General features: G+C 43.2%; 2 protein-coding genes across 2 annotated transcripts in view; one reads left to right on the top strand and one right to left on the bottom strand.

Moving 5' to 3' along the window:
• Positions 1 to 226: 226 nt before the first annotated feature.
• On the bottom strand, positions 227 to 5,261 carry LOC115105971 (sorting nexin-18-like). The gene is made up of 2 exons (XM_029628521.2): positions 3,400 to 5,261; positions 227 to 584 (listed from the first exon to the last, which is right to left on the bottom strand). Exons 1-2 carry the CDS (start codon positions 4,874 to 4,876, stop codon positions 346 to 348), a joined length of 1,716 nt encoding a protein of 571 aa, XP_029484381.1. The 5' UTR covers positions 4,877 to 5,261; the 3' UTR covers positions 227 to 345.
• Positions 5,262 to 6,088: 827 nt separating this feature from the next.
• The window catches only part of LOC115105972 (ADP-ribosylation factor-like protein 15), a 122,929-nt gene continuing 112,237 nt past the window's right edge, over positions 6,089 to 16,780 (top strand). The window contains exon 1 of the mRNA XM_029628522.2: positions 6,089 to 6,535. Within this exon, the coding sequence (XP_029484382.1) occupies positions 6,524 to 6,535 (12 nt within the window). The 5' untranslated portion in view covers positions 6,089 to 6,523. The remainder of the gene's footprint in view (positions 6,536 to 16,780) is intronic.

Here is a 16,780-nt window from a genome sequence, read left to right as displayed (position 1 = left end):
CCTTAGTCCCCCTCCTCCTCTCTTTATCCCTCTGTATCCACCCTCCTCTCTCCCTTAGCCCCCCTCCTCCTCTCTTTATCCATCTGTATCCACCCTCCTCTCTCTCTTAGCCCCCTCCTCTCTTTATCCCTCTGTATCCACCCTCCTCTCTCCCTTAGTCCCCCTCCTCCTCTCTTCATCCCTCTGTATCCACCCTCCTCTCTCTCCCTTAGTCCCCCCTCCTCCTCTCTTCATTCCTCTGTATCCACCCTCCTCTCTTCATCCTTCTGTATCCACCCTCCTCTCCCTTAGTCCCCCCTCCTCCTCTCTTTATCCCTCTGTATCCATGCTCCTCTCTCCAGGGCCTTATATGATATCCTCGTCGTACTTCTGCAGTGCCTCTTCTAGCTTCCCAGTGATCTTCTGGAAGAAGATGATTTGCTGCTGGAGGTGGTGTTGCATCTGGCTCTTGAAGTCACGTACGCGTGTACGGTGAAAGTGCTGGATCTCAGCCAGTGTGGCGCAGGAAATTATGTTACAACGCTCGTTGATGGTTGATCCCTCCCCTTCTTGTTTCTGGCACTCCTTCACTTTGGTAAGGGCACCTGGGGAGATAGGTGGAGGAGAGAAAGAAGGAGATGGAACGGGAGAAATATGAGTGGGGAAAGGGTTCGAGAGAAGGGTATCAAAGGTATTCCTATTAATGGTGAAAAGGAAAAGGCCATATTTAGTCAAGCAAACTCTGATTGAATCATGAATCTGTACCTTTGAAAAGTTTTAACATGACTCAGAAAGAAGAGTTGACCATTGGTTTCATTCCCTCTGCTCTCTGTCCATATAGTAGTAGACTAAAGCCAATGCTCCGTGGTGGCACTCACACATAGTTATAATCGTCTAATTCAAAGCAGTCTGTTTGGTTTACAGCTGATTACACTGTGGAGTACTGTGGCTAAATGGTTATCAACGGCCACAAACACTGAACAACCTATTTATAAGTGAATAGCTCAGAACAGCAATTGTTGTAATGAGATATGAACAATTAAATTGTTGCCGTGAAGGACACATACACTACATGACCAAAAGTATATGGACACCTGCTCGTCGAACATCTCATTTCAAAATCATGGGCATTAATATGCCTCCACTCTTCTGGGAAGGCTTTCCACTAGATTTTTGAACATTGTTGCGGGGATTTGCTTCCATTCAGCCACAAGAGCATTAGTAAGTTCGGGCACTGATGTTGGGCAATTAGGCCTGGCTCGCAGTCCCTGTTCCAATTCATCCCAAAGGTTTTTGATGGGGTTGAGGTCAGGGCTCTGTGCAGGCCAGTCAAGTTCTTCCACACCAATCTCGACAAACCATTTCTGTTCTGGACCTTGATTTCTGCACAGGGCATTTTCATGCTAAAACAGCAAAGGGCCTTCCCCAAATGTTTACCATTAAGGTGGAAGCACAGAATCGTCTATAATGTCATTGTATGCTGTAGCGTCAAGATTTCCCTTCACTGGAACTAAGGTGCCTAGCCCGAACCATGAAAAACAGCCCCAGATCATTATTCCTTATCCACCAAACTTTACAGTTGGCACTATGCATTGGGGCAGGTAGCATTCTCCTGGCATCCACCAAACCCAGATTCGTCTGTCGGACTGGACTGCCAGATAGTGAAGCGTGATTCATCACTCCAGAGAATACGTTTCCACTGCTCCAGAGTTCAATGGTGGTGAGGTTTACACCATTCCACCCAACGCTTGGCATTGCGCATGGTGATCTTAGGCTTGTGTGTGGCTGCTCGGCCATGGAAACCCATTTCCGATGAACAGCTATTGTGCTGACGTTGCTTCCAGAGGCAGTTTGGAACTCAGTAGTGAGTTTTGCAACCGAGGACAGACAATTTTTACGCACTTCAGCACTCTGCGGTCCCGTTCTGTGAGCTTGTGTGGCCTACCACCTTACGGCTGAGCCGTTATTGCTCCTAGGTGTTGCCACTTCACAATAACAACACTTACAGTTGACCGGGGCAGCTCTAGCAGGGCAGAAATTTAATGAACTGACTTGTTGGAAAGTAAACTTTATTTAACTAGGCAAGTCAGTTAAGAACAAAATTCTTACTTACAATGACGAACGACCCGGCCATTCTACTGCCAATGTTTGTCTCTGGAGATTGCATGGCCGTGTGCTCGATTTTATACACCTGTCAGCAATGGATTTGGCTGAAATAGCTGAATCCACTAATTTGAAGGGGTGTTCATATACTTTGTATATATAGTGTACTTGAGCTCTGAATGTGCAAGTGGAAGATTTACCTAAAGACTTTTCCGCTGCTTTAGTGAATACCCTTATCTACAGCCATTAGACTCCAGGTCTTATCTGGGGAATATAAATCAACACGGGCGCACACGCACACACGCACGCACGCACGCACGCACGCACGCACGCACGCACGCACGCACGCACGCACACGCACACACACACACACACACACACACACACATGCAGACACACACTTGGATGAATAAATATACTAATGATATTAAATTAAATTGGACTTTGTTATTTTCGGCACTTGCATGCAATCACAGAGCCAGAGCACCAATAAGCTGAACTTCTGCACCGGTGCTAGTGGGAAGAAATGTGTCCAGGCAATATTGTGCAGCAGCTCCCCAGATCCCCACCCTTGAATAGGAAACTCGCTTAATCCTAAGGCTATTCCGCATTCCAATATTCCCAGGGAAACGCTGGACAAGAGGCCCCGGAATCTCCTCCTTCTAATTCTATGCCGATGTAGGCTAACATAACCTTCAATGTCACAACTGAACTTGGACAACATAGCATGTTACAAAAGGGCACCCCAAATTTATGTGCCTACTATTTAACAAATCTATTACAAAGTGACAAATAAGAGAACGCTGCATCCATTCGTAAAATGAGAACTAAAGAGTTCTGTTGGTAACCACGTTTCCTTCAAGACTATGCCTAGCTTTAAGAGCCCTGAGCTGTGATTATAGTCCAAAACTCTGATCTCACTCTCTTCATTGGGTGTGAGACAAAACTCTCAAATCTCTCTTTCAGGACAGAGAATGAAATGTCATGCCTCAAGGCCATATTCTTCAGCATTACTCAACAGAGAACACTGTGAAAGCAAACTTTTGCCAGGGTGCACAAAAGTTGTACATAATACAAAACATGTGTGTGTCATGTTACATGATCTGAAGTAATGTTCAAAACACAAAACATTTTGCTGCGAGGGATATCCAGGAAAGCCAAGGCAAAATGTGTTTTTGTTCATCATCAACATAACATGACCCCTAGAAATAGAATGCCTATGAGAGTGCAGCTAAATTGCAACGTTTAGAGGGTCTTTGACCATTCTATGGACTCTATTTCTAGAGCAGAGACAGCTGTGATATAATCATACGGTACCTTTCTGAACATGGATGATATCAGGATAGTTGGCCAGGTGTCCCTTGTACAGGTCCAGCAGATCCGATATGGGGTCCAAATCCTGTCTGGGCTGCTCAGCAAAGTAGTCTCCTATAGCCTCGTAGGCCTCTCCTGTGAATGCTATGGCACGGTTCAGTCCTACAGAATAGGACTGCTGGTCCATCTCAAAGGCTTGGCCCAACAGTTTGAAAGACTGACCCACTTTCTGATACTCTTTCTTAAACCCGGTGATCTGCTTCCGGGCGAACTCGTTGATGGTGGCATTCACCACTAGGCAGTTGTCATCCATCTTCCTGGTGAAGGCTTTAAACCCATCGACCTTGTTCTCTACCTCCTGTAGGTCCAGTGGAACAGCCGGGGTGGAGATGGTTAGGAAGAAGTTAGCGCCAGTCAACTCATCCTTCTCTGCCTTTCTCTTGCCCATCTTCCACGTCTTCTCGTCTGTGCTGGGGCAGGTGAGGAAGTGCTGGAACACGTCACATCTAGCCAGGACAGGGTGGCTCGTCATGTGGTTCATCCACCATATCAAACCTTTTCTGCGTTTGGAGACAAAGTCCTGTTCAAAGCGCCCAGTGGCCTGTTTCTCAGGCAGATGGGGGACTGAGATGACAGGGAAGCGTTCCACAAGTCGAGCGTAGAGCCAGTCAAAGTGCTTGTATCTTCTATTCACCTGGCTCTGGGTGTGGGATGGAGTCAGTCTGTATGACATGTAACTCTTCATGCCTTTGAATTTAGTCTGTTTGGTGGGGTCATCGATGGAGCAGGCGAATGGATATGGGTCTTCCTGCCACTCTGGTCCATACTGCCCCATGACAACACAGATCTTGTCCCCATCTTTGACAAAGGCAGCCGCCTCGCCCAATACAAAAGCCTCTCCGCCAGATTTCACAAAGGTTGAGAACCTGTTGAGGTTTTTACCTATTGTTGCTGAACTTTTGGCTTGGGAACTATCACGTCTCCCAGGCAACGAAGTAGTCACTGTGTATGCTGTGGAACTAGTTCCATCATTGTCATGTTTAGTTCCGGGCTCAGCCGCCACAGTAGAGCTGTCATCCCAGTCATCATCCCAGTCATCATCACTACCTTGACTGGTCTGGTAACCATGGCGCTGGGGAATTTGCACAGGATAAGCGGAGTGGGTCGGATCTTTAATGTTCTCAGCACGAGAGTGGGACTGGGAATAGTATGATGAATCATATCCACTTGATGGGGAGTCGGGTTGACCTTGATCCGCCGACATGCCATTATTGTTGGACGAGATGTCAGATGATTCATTTCTGAGAATCTCCACGTATGAGGCTGGAAAAAGACCAGTATCCCCTCTGCTGTTTGTTCCCTCTAGCCATCCCTCTATGTCTTGTTCGCTGTATAAAGTAACAACTTCGTTCTCAGTAATCGATATCTCTCCTAGATTTTCCGAACTAAAGTCGTACAAGGCTTTTGCCCTAAACGCCATAGTTTATAACACAAACAACTGGGCAGCGCGCGACCGAGTCCTGATAGACTATTAATTAGTCATGCGAGCGAGCCATCGGACCACCGTATCACTTTGTATTCAGCACCAAACTCTTTTTTCAGTTTTAGTTCTTTGCAATCGGGCTGTAGAATGTCGTCCGAAAATAAATGTCAAGTTGTAAAACATGCGCTTGTATTCTCTGTAGTCTAATCCGCATGCGTGAAAGTCAAATAACAATGTCTTCCTTTTCTTCATGAAAAGGTACAACGGAGAAAGTCCTATTCCAGATGCTAAAGGCTCGTAACAGGACTAGTCCGCAGACGAAAGAACCCTGAATATTCGAGGGTGGAGCTAGTTCTAGGCTACATATAACCACTGAGATATGCATTCAGCAGGCAACACAACAGCGAGCAATACGTTTGGTCAAGTTTACATATTGTTACAATGATGTCATATTTTTACGAAGAGCATATCGTTATAACGATGTTATAATACAATTTTGTTTCATGCTGCATTCAGAGCTTCAAGCCACTGGAGTCTGCCTGTTTCACAATTTTCAAAGGATTAAAGCATTTGCAACATCTGGTGGAGCCTCTATAGCCAGGATATAGTTTTGTTTTGTTTAAATAAGCAATGTCCGCATATTTGTTATATCATTCAAGTAGACCAAGAATATTTAAAACCTCAAATTATACCATGATAATTGTGATCATGCAACATATAAGATATTTGAAGTTTAACATAGTTTAAAAAAATCTGTTATCTGTGCTGTTAGCCCATATTTGATGTTTGAAAAATGTATTTACTTTGTGCCATGTCGGCCCATATTTGATGTTTGAAAAAGGTCATCCTCGTATTCATTGTTAAATTGTATTTAAAAAATGTTTTGGCTTCATGTATCCCTAATCATAAAATAGTTTGTTTGCTCACAGTGTTCTGGTGTATCGTTGCGTATTAACCACTAGAGGTCCCTACACGCACATTATTAGAGAAGGAATTACATTTTCTCACTTCGAGGCTAAGTTTAATTGTCATCTTTTTGTAAAAATAACCTTGCTAGATTTAAATAGTGTAGCGGATGGGACAGCCCTGCAGAAAGGTAACATCAGTAAAGTAAACGAAGCGTCTACTGTACAAAGTCACGTGACGTCCAGTGACAAGCGGGGGATGTCATAAAATCCAAGAAAACTAACTTGTGTACGCTTCCGGGATATTACCAAATTTCGACACGGTGGTTGAGGTTTTGATTTGAACCACTCAGAAGTTACTCTATAGTATAGCATCAAATCATTGTTACTTTGATGTATAGAATTTTAAACGTTTGTAATATAATCATATAGGAATCCTATGACCGGATCTAACCAAATTAAGACTAGCCGATTATCGCAGTTTCGCTCGAATATCTTTCATTACGCTTCGCATGAAAACGCTTTCCATATTTCCTGCAACATTGTGTGTATCCTACAGTCCAAACTCGGATTCTTGCTAGAGACCAAAACAAAACCATTTGAAAAGAAGTCCGTGCATAGAATTCCGAGTGTACATTTAGCCTAGCTAGTTTAGGAGAAAATAGTGGTTTACCTGGAATACGCCAACCACCAACCAATTTCTGTTTTGGGAGAGCACGTCAAGGCACTAAAGTATTTCATGGATTTTCTGGTATGGTATTTTTCTTTGATTGTCATGCTGTCATATGAGGCTCTGTCTGTGGCTTTATTTTCGATTTGGCATAGGCTAATTCCCCCTCCCCCTTCAAAAACCAAACAATAAATAAATAATAATTGAGCACTGAGGGATTTGGAGGCTCAGTCTAGTTTTGGAGAATCCAGTACAAGGGTCAATCTGTCTGGTCTGGTTGGTGGAACACTCGTTCCTTGGCCATTAGGATAACCAACAAAATTGCAACCATTGCAGCTGGGCCAAACAATATTGGACCTCCGTTCTATTTGGTTTTGTGATTCAGTTTTGAGCCACAGTAGTGTAGTCATACTGTCGGGTAATGATGTCAGACTGAGATTATTATCTGGGGAGGAGTCACCAGTAGGCCAGCTGTTTAAAGCTTATATTTTGACACATTTTCGGGGCTTAATCATATCTCTTTCTGCGTGTATGTGTGTGTGCACGCTGTTGTGTTTTTCTCATGGGTTTGTGTTTACATGTCAACATCTGCCTTCCAAATCTATCACGTCTGTAGGAGAAACCCTAAAAAATAGCAAACGATTGCGTCACACAGGGGGTGTGGTAATGTCATTTAGAGGTCTGATGACATTTCAGGGGTCAGCGTGGGGTATGTTGGACATGACAAGATAGTGGCTATCTGTAACAGGGTGGGGGGTGTACTCTATAACAGACTTGTTTTGCTGTGTTCGGGGGCTAGCCTATATCCCATCTATACACATTGGGGTTTTGACCTGCCGTTGTGACTCTGTTGTCCCTTGATCTGTAAAGTGTTTTCTCCAATGGGAACAACCGATGGGAACAACCGATAAGAGGTTGTCGTAGGATGGAGCATTTCCTCAAGAAAGGAAGGAAGGCTGCTTAAAATAGCTCAACATGTAGAGGCTGCAAACCAAGGGAGGAAGGACAAAGATGATGAACCTGCAGTATTGTACAGGCCCACATTTACACTTGACATTTTAGTCATTTAGCAGATGCTCTTATCCAGAGCGACTTAAAGAAGCATGGAGCCAGTAACCGAAAGGTCGCTGGTTCGAATACCCTAGCAGATAAGATGAAACAAGTGTTGATGTGCCCTTGAGCAAGGCACTTAACCCTAATTTTCTCCAGGAGCACTGTACTACTATGGCTGACCCAGTAAAACAACACATTTCACTGCACCTATCTGGTGTATGTGACAAAACATAAATAGTATATATATATATATTTTTTCACCTAGTCGGTTCGAAGATTCAAACCAAAAAGAATCAACCTTTTGGTTACTGGCCCAATGCTCTTAACTCGTTTTTTGGGGTATCTGTACTTTAGATTTCTATTTTTGCCAAATTTCACTTTTACTTCACTACATTCCTAAAGAAAAGAATGTACTTTTACCCCATACATTTTCCCTGACACCCAAAAGTACTCGTTACATTTTGGGCGGCGGGTAGCCTAGTGGTTAGAGCGTTGGACTAGTAACTGAAAGGTTGCTAGATCGAATCCCTGAGCTGACAAGGTACAAATCTGTTGTTCTGCCCCTGAACAAGGCAGTTAACCCACTGTTCCTGGGCCGTCATTGTAAATAAGAATTTGTTCTTAACCAACTTGCCAAGTTATATAAAAAGTACTTATTACATTTTGACTGGAAAATAGTCCAATTCACACACTTGTCAAGAGAACAGCCCTATTGCCTCTGATCTGGTGGACTCCCATAACACAAATTCTTTGTTTGTAAATTATGTCTGAGTGTTGGAGTGTGCCCCTGGCTATCTGTCCAAATAATTTCAAAGGAGCTTGAATTTCAACATATCCAATTGGTAGTTACAGTATTGTCCCATCGCTGCAACCTCCGTACGGAATCGGGAGAGGCGAAGGTCGAGAACCGTGCGTCCTCCGACTCACAACCCCGCCAAGCCGCATGGCTTCTTGACACAATGCACTCTTAACCCGGACGCCAGCACCAATGTGTCGGAAGAAACACCGTACACCTGGTGACCGTGTCAGCGCGCATGTGCCCGCCCCACCACAGGAGTCGCTAGAGCACAATGGAACATGGACATCCCGGCCGGCCTAACCCGGACGACGCTGGGCCAGTTGTGCGTACCCTCATGGGTCTCCCAGTCATGGCTGGCTGCGACACAGTTCGGTATCGAACCAGGATCTGTAGTAACGTAGTTAGTAGTGCGATGCAGTACCTTAGACCACTGCACCATTCAGGAGGCCCCATTCCATTTACTTTTGATACTTAAGTATATTTAAAACCAAATATTTGTAAACTTTTACTCAATAAGTATTTTACTTAGTGACTTTCACTTTTACTTAAGTAATTTTCTATTAAGTTACCTTTACTTTTACTCAAGTATGACAAAGTACTTTTCCCATTAGGCTACATTGCACCACTAGACCTAGTCTTGCATGTCTCTTCAAATCCCACCACTAGCTCTCTTGGAAAAAGGAAAGGAAAAAGTCCTGTAGTCAGAGAGCCCCCTTCTCTTAGACTATTTGTGATGAAGTCTTCTCCTTGTAACCAGACCCTCTCCAGGCATGGAGAGGACTGTTGTAAACAAGCCTGTGTTTTGACTTAAAAAGGGAATGTTTAGGTAACAACTCCAAAAATCTTGGGTGTTCTCCTTTGTCATTTGATTCGGGGCAATTCCACGGTAACAGAGACTCAAAATGCATGTCAAGCCATTGATTGCAAAGTTTAACAAACCATACACCTCTATGCGGAAGTCTACTTTTAACAATTGCCACCGAATATTTTTACTAAAGCACATTTACTTGAGGAGCAGTGCAGATGCAAAGTTTTGTAACAGAACATTTATTGGGGTTGACATCCATACAAACATCATACTCAGATTTGTTTATCTCAACATAGTGTAAAATACTCATATAAACAATAACTTAAATGTAGGCACATTTTGATGGGGGCAATGAGGAGACTTGGTATCATTCCCCACGGCCCTTTCCCCCACGCGTTTCCATGGAAATTCCGTTTTCCGAGTTGGATTGACCTCTACCACCTCTATACAGAAATGCATCATTATGAGTGTGTTCTCTCAATGGGGATGTATTTTCAATAGGTAGAAAAAGGTAGAAATATGTAATATCCTTCTTTTGAATGTTTAGGTATAATTCTACACACTGGCTATTATTCTAATTATCTCCGCCCCCAAACAAGACCAAATATGGTTGGTCCAGACATGACAAAATCTTTACCAATCATAGACGTCTATGTTTCACAGTACAGCCCAGTAAAACACAGTAAAGTAGAGTTCAGTACAGGTCAGTAGAGCGATGTACAGTAAAGTATGAGTTCAGCACAATGGAGTATATTTCAGCACAGTAGATACAAGTAGAGTGTAGTTCAGTAGAATATAGGCCATTATATCATACTGTACTCTAGTCGTGTGCTCCACTGTACTGAACTATACTCCATTGTACTCTGTACTCTGTACTGTACTGAACTATCCTCCATTGCACCGAACTCTACTTTACTGTGTTCTACTGCTCCATGCCCCCAGGAGAAGGCTCGGCACAATGGGGGATGACCGTGCCTCTTCCTCCTACGCACCACGCCATTGTAACTCCCTTCCAGATCATCTCAGGGCTGTTCAGACGGTTGGAGGTTTTAAAAAAGGCCTTAAGACCCATCTCTCTCGGCTGGCCTACCTTTCCCACTAGACTTTGATTGTTTCTTTCATTACATGGTTAGATATGTTTTATTTTTTAAAACTATTTTTCTATATTTTATACACTTTGAGATTATTGTAAAATAAAAATCACCTTTAAATGTTTTTATTTTATGAATATTATTGATATTATAATTGATCATTGTGGCCAATTCAATTGCAGTCATTGTGTTAGACTTTTTTTAACGGCACGTATTAATCACTTAATAAGTCCTAAATTGTTATCAGTAAAAACACTAACTTATTGGACGGTCTTTCTTTCCTTCTACTTCTGTGATCTTTCATAATCCTGATGGAGCGAAATGAGAAAATATCTTAGATATGTGGGTTTTTGGATACAGAATGACAAGACACTAATACAGAATATTTCATAACTTACTAAAGGTTAATAATTTGTGCAAAACAAAATCTAAATGTTGATATTAGTTGGCAGGGGCCTTTACTACATTATTGTTTTGGTGTATTTCTAATACCTTTATAAGATGTTTTTTAAGACCCCTTTTCCATCTGTGACACCAGAAATCAAACCCTTTGCTTATTCCATGTTTTTTTTAAATGGAAAATGGTTCCCAAAAATATAGACTCTGAGCTTTCATTTGATACCACATTTGATAGGCTCCTATGAACTTCACATGTTGGTGCTCATGGGTCCTTTTCCATGGAAATGACCTCCCGTAACTTGCAGGGCCATTGGAACTTATTACTGTAACAGACAATGCGGTGATGTGGTATTAGGCCTACACATGGCTGTTCCCAGATCTGTTTGTGTCACGCTAAACAATGACCACAGGAAACAGATCTGGGATCAGGCTAGTGATATTACTCTTCATGGAGAGGAACTGAACCCCACTAGACTACTTGACCAGAAGCAGTAACTACTGTAGTTAAATGAAAGACTCACACTCTAGTCAATTTTCCATAGACTGTGTAGAGGAAACACTTTATTGGAGCACTGCAGTGCATCACAGCTGTTTTAATGGGGTAAAAACAGATCCACAGCTTCCATGGAATCGGTGGACCCGCTGCCCCTAACAGTTGGCACGGAGACGAGACCAATGTTTTGTTTAACTGGCAGTTGTGTTTTTTCAGAGAGCTGGGCTTCCTCCGCTATCAGAGGTGGATGACACGGTGCTGCTTTTGGGTTTATTTTATTCACATTTCTTTGCACATCCTCACTCCACTCCTTTCAATTGTTGTATTAGGGACACGGATTCAGTTCTGGGTTTGGCCTGACACAGTGTGTGCTATTCAAAAAAAGGCCTTTGAGAATGTTCTGCATTGTTATAATCTGACCTCACCTCGCAGAAGGAACAGGTCACCTCCATGAAAGAGGCTGTTGATTTCAGCTGTGCTCTTAAAACACAGTGTGCTTTTTATTCTCCGGTGGAAGAAATCAACATGATATTATCGATCCCCTTCATTTTTCTCATTACGTGACAAACCGGTAGTATCGTTCAGTAGATGGGAGATTTTGTCCTGGCAAGGATAGACAACTAACTCTGCCCTTGATTGAGTCCCAAATAACACCCTATTCCCAATATAGTGCACTACTATGGGTCCTGGTCAAAAGTAGTGCACTAAATGGGGAATAGTGTGCCATTTAGGTTGCAGACCATCTGTTTAACGCTGCTGGTCAGATGGTGACGTTTGACTCCTGAACAGATTCTCGTGTCCACAGTGACCTGAATGACGGAGCAGGGCAATAGGACAAAATATCCACATACAGTTGACGTCATGGCCTCAATTCACGCAGGCCTAGTTTTGTAACACAGATCTTGAAAATGATCAGAGATAGGCCAAACGCATAGAGATCACAGCCATATAGCCTCCATAAATGTAATCTAAATATGGGTCTGGTATCATGTGGGGAATCAGTCGCACCTTATCATTTCAATGGCAGTGTTTTCATTTGTTGCCAAAGGCTCTTGGGAAGACATCTGTGTATAGTAGGCTACATTGTCTGTTTACGAAAACTGCCTACTCTTGGATATACTTCATCCTGTTTGAGAAGTGAGGTAATTTTGGATCTAGTCTTAATTTAATCTCTTTCTATTGATGGAATTAAGAACCACAGGTGTAAACAGTTCTGTTCTAAAGTCTCAAAGATTCCACTATTTTCCTTTCACTCATTAATGAAATATGTAACTTCCTTGACTAGTGCATCTGTAGTCTCCTGGGACTGTCCTCTCTTGCCACTGGGCACAAATTGGTTGAATCGATAACGTCTCAATATAATCGTTCAACATATTGTGATGTGGGATCTATGTGGAAAATACAATGGATTTGAACAAATGAATCAATGTAGTGAAACTGTTTTGAGGGCAACATTTTACTACAGGATTATGTCATCATGGTAACCACATTTCTACAGATTTTATACAAGAATTGTCTATGTTGAATTTGTACCTTTAAGTAAACATATACGTAGACGATGTTTAAAACAATGTCAGATCTTCAATGTTATATCCACTATTTAAAAAAATAAGCTGGGCAATACCTACTGGAGATGTATCTATATACAGCTACCCTTTGGTCTCGCATCCAGAGTTTAACCAAGCCCATTTTAGCTATCATATTGTCGCTATCGTGAGAATGATTGTTGCGAGATCTCCACTTAAAAACAAAATAGATTCACTGTTGCTCTCGAAGTCATTCTAAAGAGTAGGTTTAAAAGTGCAAATGAAATGTGACCATACTTTATCACTCATATCATCACATTGCCCAAGATCTCAACAAATATTATCCACATTGAAATGGTGTGGTGTACCCTCTTTTTCACAAGTCAGTCTGAGTTCGATATCCTTATAATACTAATTAAGCTTGGACTCATCATTTTTAAAATTCACTCAAAGCATCATGGAAAATAGTCCGCCTATATGCCTCCCTTTTGTTGATAGACTGTACCAGCTTTCTGCAGCTCAATGGAATCAGGGTTTGGAAGGACGTTTGACGTTTTCACATGTTGACTGTGTTATGAGGACCTTTCTGATCTTCAAACTAGACATAGATGTCTGACAGGGAAATGGAGCAATTGTCTGTGATCCGGTAGTCCAACCCTTTATAGATCAGACAGCCTAGCAGCCATACTGGCCCTTGCCTACACTGCTGCACCACCAGTGTCGTAACCGTCGTTTGATCTAAATTAGTGTGAACAGATGTCCTGTCTCTCCTATACTCTCTCTCTAGCCTCTATTTCCCAGATGAAGTTTCTGAGAGCTGCTGATTGGCTTTGTTGGATCAAAACTTTGACTAGAGTCCTCTCCTTTTCCTCCTGCTGCTCTGTCTGTCTCTGTTTGGTCTTTCTCTCTGACTGTCCCCTGTCTGTTGCTGTCAGTGACTCGTTGGTTGTTGAGGAAAGCGCGTCTTTATCAGTGGACAATGTCTGAGTGCATGCATCTCACCCTATGCATTTGCAGGATTGCCGCCTATACTGTAAGTACAATAACATGCGTCTTCAACATAATAGCATTGAATGTATCTTCCTCCCTTTATCCTGTCCTGTCTGTTGGTACGTTGACGATAAGTCTCTCCCTTTCTCCTGTCTGTTGGTACGTTGATGATAAGTCTCCCTTTCTCCTGTCTGTTGGTACGTTGATGATAAGTCTCTCCCTTTCTCCTGTCTGTTGGTACGTTGATGATAAGTCTCTCCTGTCCTGTCTGTTGGTACGTTGATGATAAGTCTCCCTTTATCCTGTCCTGTCTGTTGGTACGTTGATGATAAGTCTCCCTTTCTCCTGTCTGTTGGTACGTTGATGATAAGTCTCTCCCTTTCTCTTGTCTGTTGGTACGTTGATGATAAGTCTCTCCTGTCCTGTCTGTTGGTACGTTGATGATAAGTCTCCCTTTATCCTGTCCTGTGTGTTGGTACGTTGACGATAAGGCTGCCTTTCTCCTGTCTGTTGGTACGTTGATGATAAGTCTCTCCTGTCCTGTCTGTTGGTACGTTGATGATAAGTCTCCCTTTATCCTGTCCTGTCTGTTGGTACGTACACGATAAGTCTCCCTTTCTCCTGTCCTGTCTGTTGGTACGTTGATGATAAGTCTCCCTTTCTCCTGTCTGTTGGTACGTTGATGATAAGTCTCTCCCTTTCTCCTGTCTGTTGGTACGTTGATGATAAGTCTCTCCCTTTCTCCTGTCTGTTGGTACGTTGATGATAAGTCTCTCCCTTTCTCCTGTCTGTTGGTACGTTGATGATAAGTCTCTCCTGTCCTGTCTGTTGGTACGTTCACTATAAGTCTCCCTTTCTCCTGTCTGTTGGTACGTTGATGATAAGTCTCCCTTTATCCTGTCCTGTCTGTTGGTACGTTGATGATAAGTCTCTCCCTTTCTCCTGTCTGTTGGTACGTTGATGATAAGTCTCTCCTGTCCTGTCTGTTGGTACGTTGATGATAAGTCTCTCCTGTCCTGTCTGTTGGTACGTTGATGATAAGTCTCCCTTTATCCTGTCCTGTCTGTTGGTACGTTGACGATAAGGCTGCCTTTCTCCTGTCTGTTGGTACGTTGATGATAAGTCTCTCCCTTTCTCCTGTCTGTTGGTACGTTGATGATAAGTCTCTCCTGTCCTGTCTGTTGGTACATTGATGATAAGTCTCCCTTTATCCTGTCCTGTCTGTTGGTACGTTCACGATAAGTCTCCCTTTCTCCTGTCCTGTCTGTTGGTACGTTGATGATAAGTCTCTCCCTTTCTCCTGTCTGTTGGTACGTTGATGATAAGTTTCCCTTTCTCCTGTCTGTTGGTACGTTGATGATAAGTCTCTCCCTTTTTCCTGTCCTGTCTGTTGGTACGTTGATGATAAGTCTCCCTTTCTCCTGTCCTGTCTGTTGGTACGTTGATGATAAGTCTCCCTTTCTCCTGTCCTGTCTGTTGGTACGTTCACGATAAGTCTCCCTTTCTCCTGTCTGTTGGTACGTTAATGATAAGTCTCCCTTTCTCCTGTCCTGTATGTTGGTACGTTGAAGATAAGTCTCCCTTTCTCCTGTCTGTTGGTACGTTGATGATAAGTCTCTCCCTTTCTCCTGTCTGTTGGTACGTTGATGATAAGTCTCTCCTGTCCTGTCTGTTGGTACGTTCACTATAAGTCTCCCTTTCTCCTGTCTGTTGGTACGTTAATGAGAAGTCTCCCTTTCTCCTGTCTGTTGTTACGTTGACGATAAGTCTCTCCCTTTCTCCTGTCCTGTCTGTTGGTACGTTGACGATAAGTCTCTCCCTTTCTCCTGTCTGTTGGTACGTTGATAAGTCTCCCTTTCTCCTGTCCTGTCTGTTGGTACGTTGATGATGTCTCCCTTTCTCCTGTCCTGTCTGTTGGTACGTTGATGATAAGTCTCCCTTTCTCCTGTCCTGTCTGTTGGTACGTTGATGATAAGTCTCTCCCTTTCTCCTGTCTGTTGGTACGTTGATGATAAGTCTCCCTTTCTCCTGTCCTGTCTGTTGGTATGTTGACGATAAGTCTCTCCCTTTCTCCTGTCCTGTCTGTTGGTACGTTGATGATAAGTCTCTCCCTTTCTCCTGTCTGTTGGTACGTTGATGATAAGTCTCCCTTTCTCCTGTCTGTTGGTACGTTGATAAGTCTCCCTTTCTCCTGTCTGGTACGTTGATAAGTCTCCCTTTCTCCTGTCTGGTACGTTGATAAGTCTCCCTTTCTCCTGTCCTGTCTGTTGGTACGTTGATAAGTCTCCCTTTCTCCTGTCCTGTCTGTTGGTACGTTTGTTATAAGTCTCTCCTGTCCTGTCTGTTGGTACGTTGATGATAAGTCTCTCCTGTCCTGTCTGTTGGTACGTTGATGATAAGTCTCCCTTTCTCCTGTCCTGTCTGTTGGTACGTTGATGATAAGTCTCCCTTTCTCCTGTCCTGTCTGTTGGTACGTTCACGATAAGTCTCCCTTTCTCCTGTCTGTTGGTACGTTAATGATAAGTCTCCCTTTCTCCTGTCCTGTATGTTGGTACGTTGAAGATAAGTCTCCCTTTCTCCTGTCTGTTGGTACGTTGATGATAAGTCTCTCCCTTTCTCCTGTCTGTTGGTACGTTGATGATAAGTCTCTCCCTTTCTCCTGTCTGTTGGTACGTTGATGATAAGTCTCTCCTGTCCTGTCTGTTGGTACGTTCACTATAAGTCTCCCTTTCTCCTGTCTGTTGGTACGTTAATGAGAAGTCTCCCTTTCTCCTGTCTGTTGTTACGTTGACGATAAGTCTCTCCCTTTCTCCTGTCCTGTCTGTTGGTACGTTGACGATAAGTCTCTCCCTTTCTCCTGTCTGTTGGTACGTTGATAAGTCTCCCTTTCTCCTATCCTGTCTGTTGGTACGTTGATGATAAGTCTCCCTTTCTCCTGTCCTGTCTGTTGGTACGTTGATGATAAGTCTCCCTTTCTCCTGTCCTGTCTGTTGGTACGTTGATGATAAGTCTCTCCCTTTCTCCTGTCTGTTGGTACGTTGATGATAAGTCTCCCTTTCTCCTGTCCTGTCTGTTGGTATGTTGACGATAAGTCTCTCCCTTTCTCCTGTCCTGTCTGTTGGTACGTTGATGATAAGTCTCTCCCTTTCTCCTGTCTGTTGGTACGT

This window comes from Oncorhynchus nerka, linkage group LG22, assembly GCF_034236695.1.
Source record: "Oncorhynchus nerka isolate Pitt River linkage group LG22, Oner_Uvic_2.0, whole genome shotgun sequence".
NCBI classification, from domain to species: domain Eukaryota; kingdom Metazoa; phylum Chordata; class Actinopteri; order Salmoniformes; family Salmonidae; genus Oncorhynchus; species Oncorhynchus nerka.
Note: the sequence above shows the minus strand (reverse complement) of the source record. Positions and strands in the feature narration are given on the sequence as shown.

Excerpts from the sequence above, each read along its gene's own strand:
- LOC115105971 (XM_029628521.2), bottom strand. The coding sequence starts at position 4,876 with ATGGCGTTTAGGGCAAAAGCCTTGTACGACTTTAGTTCGGAAAATCTA. Across the intron at positions 585-3,399 it reads TATCATCCATGTTCAGAAAG|GTGCCCTTACCAAAGTGAAG; the intron begins GTACCGTATGAT and ends CTATCTCCCCAG.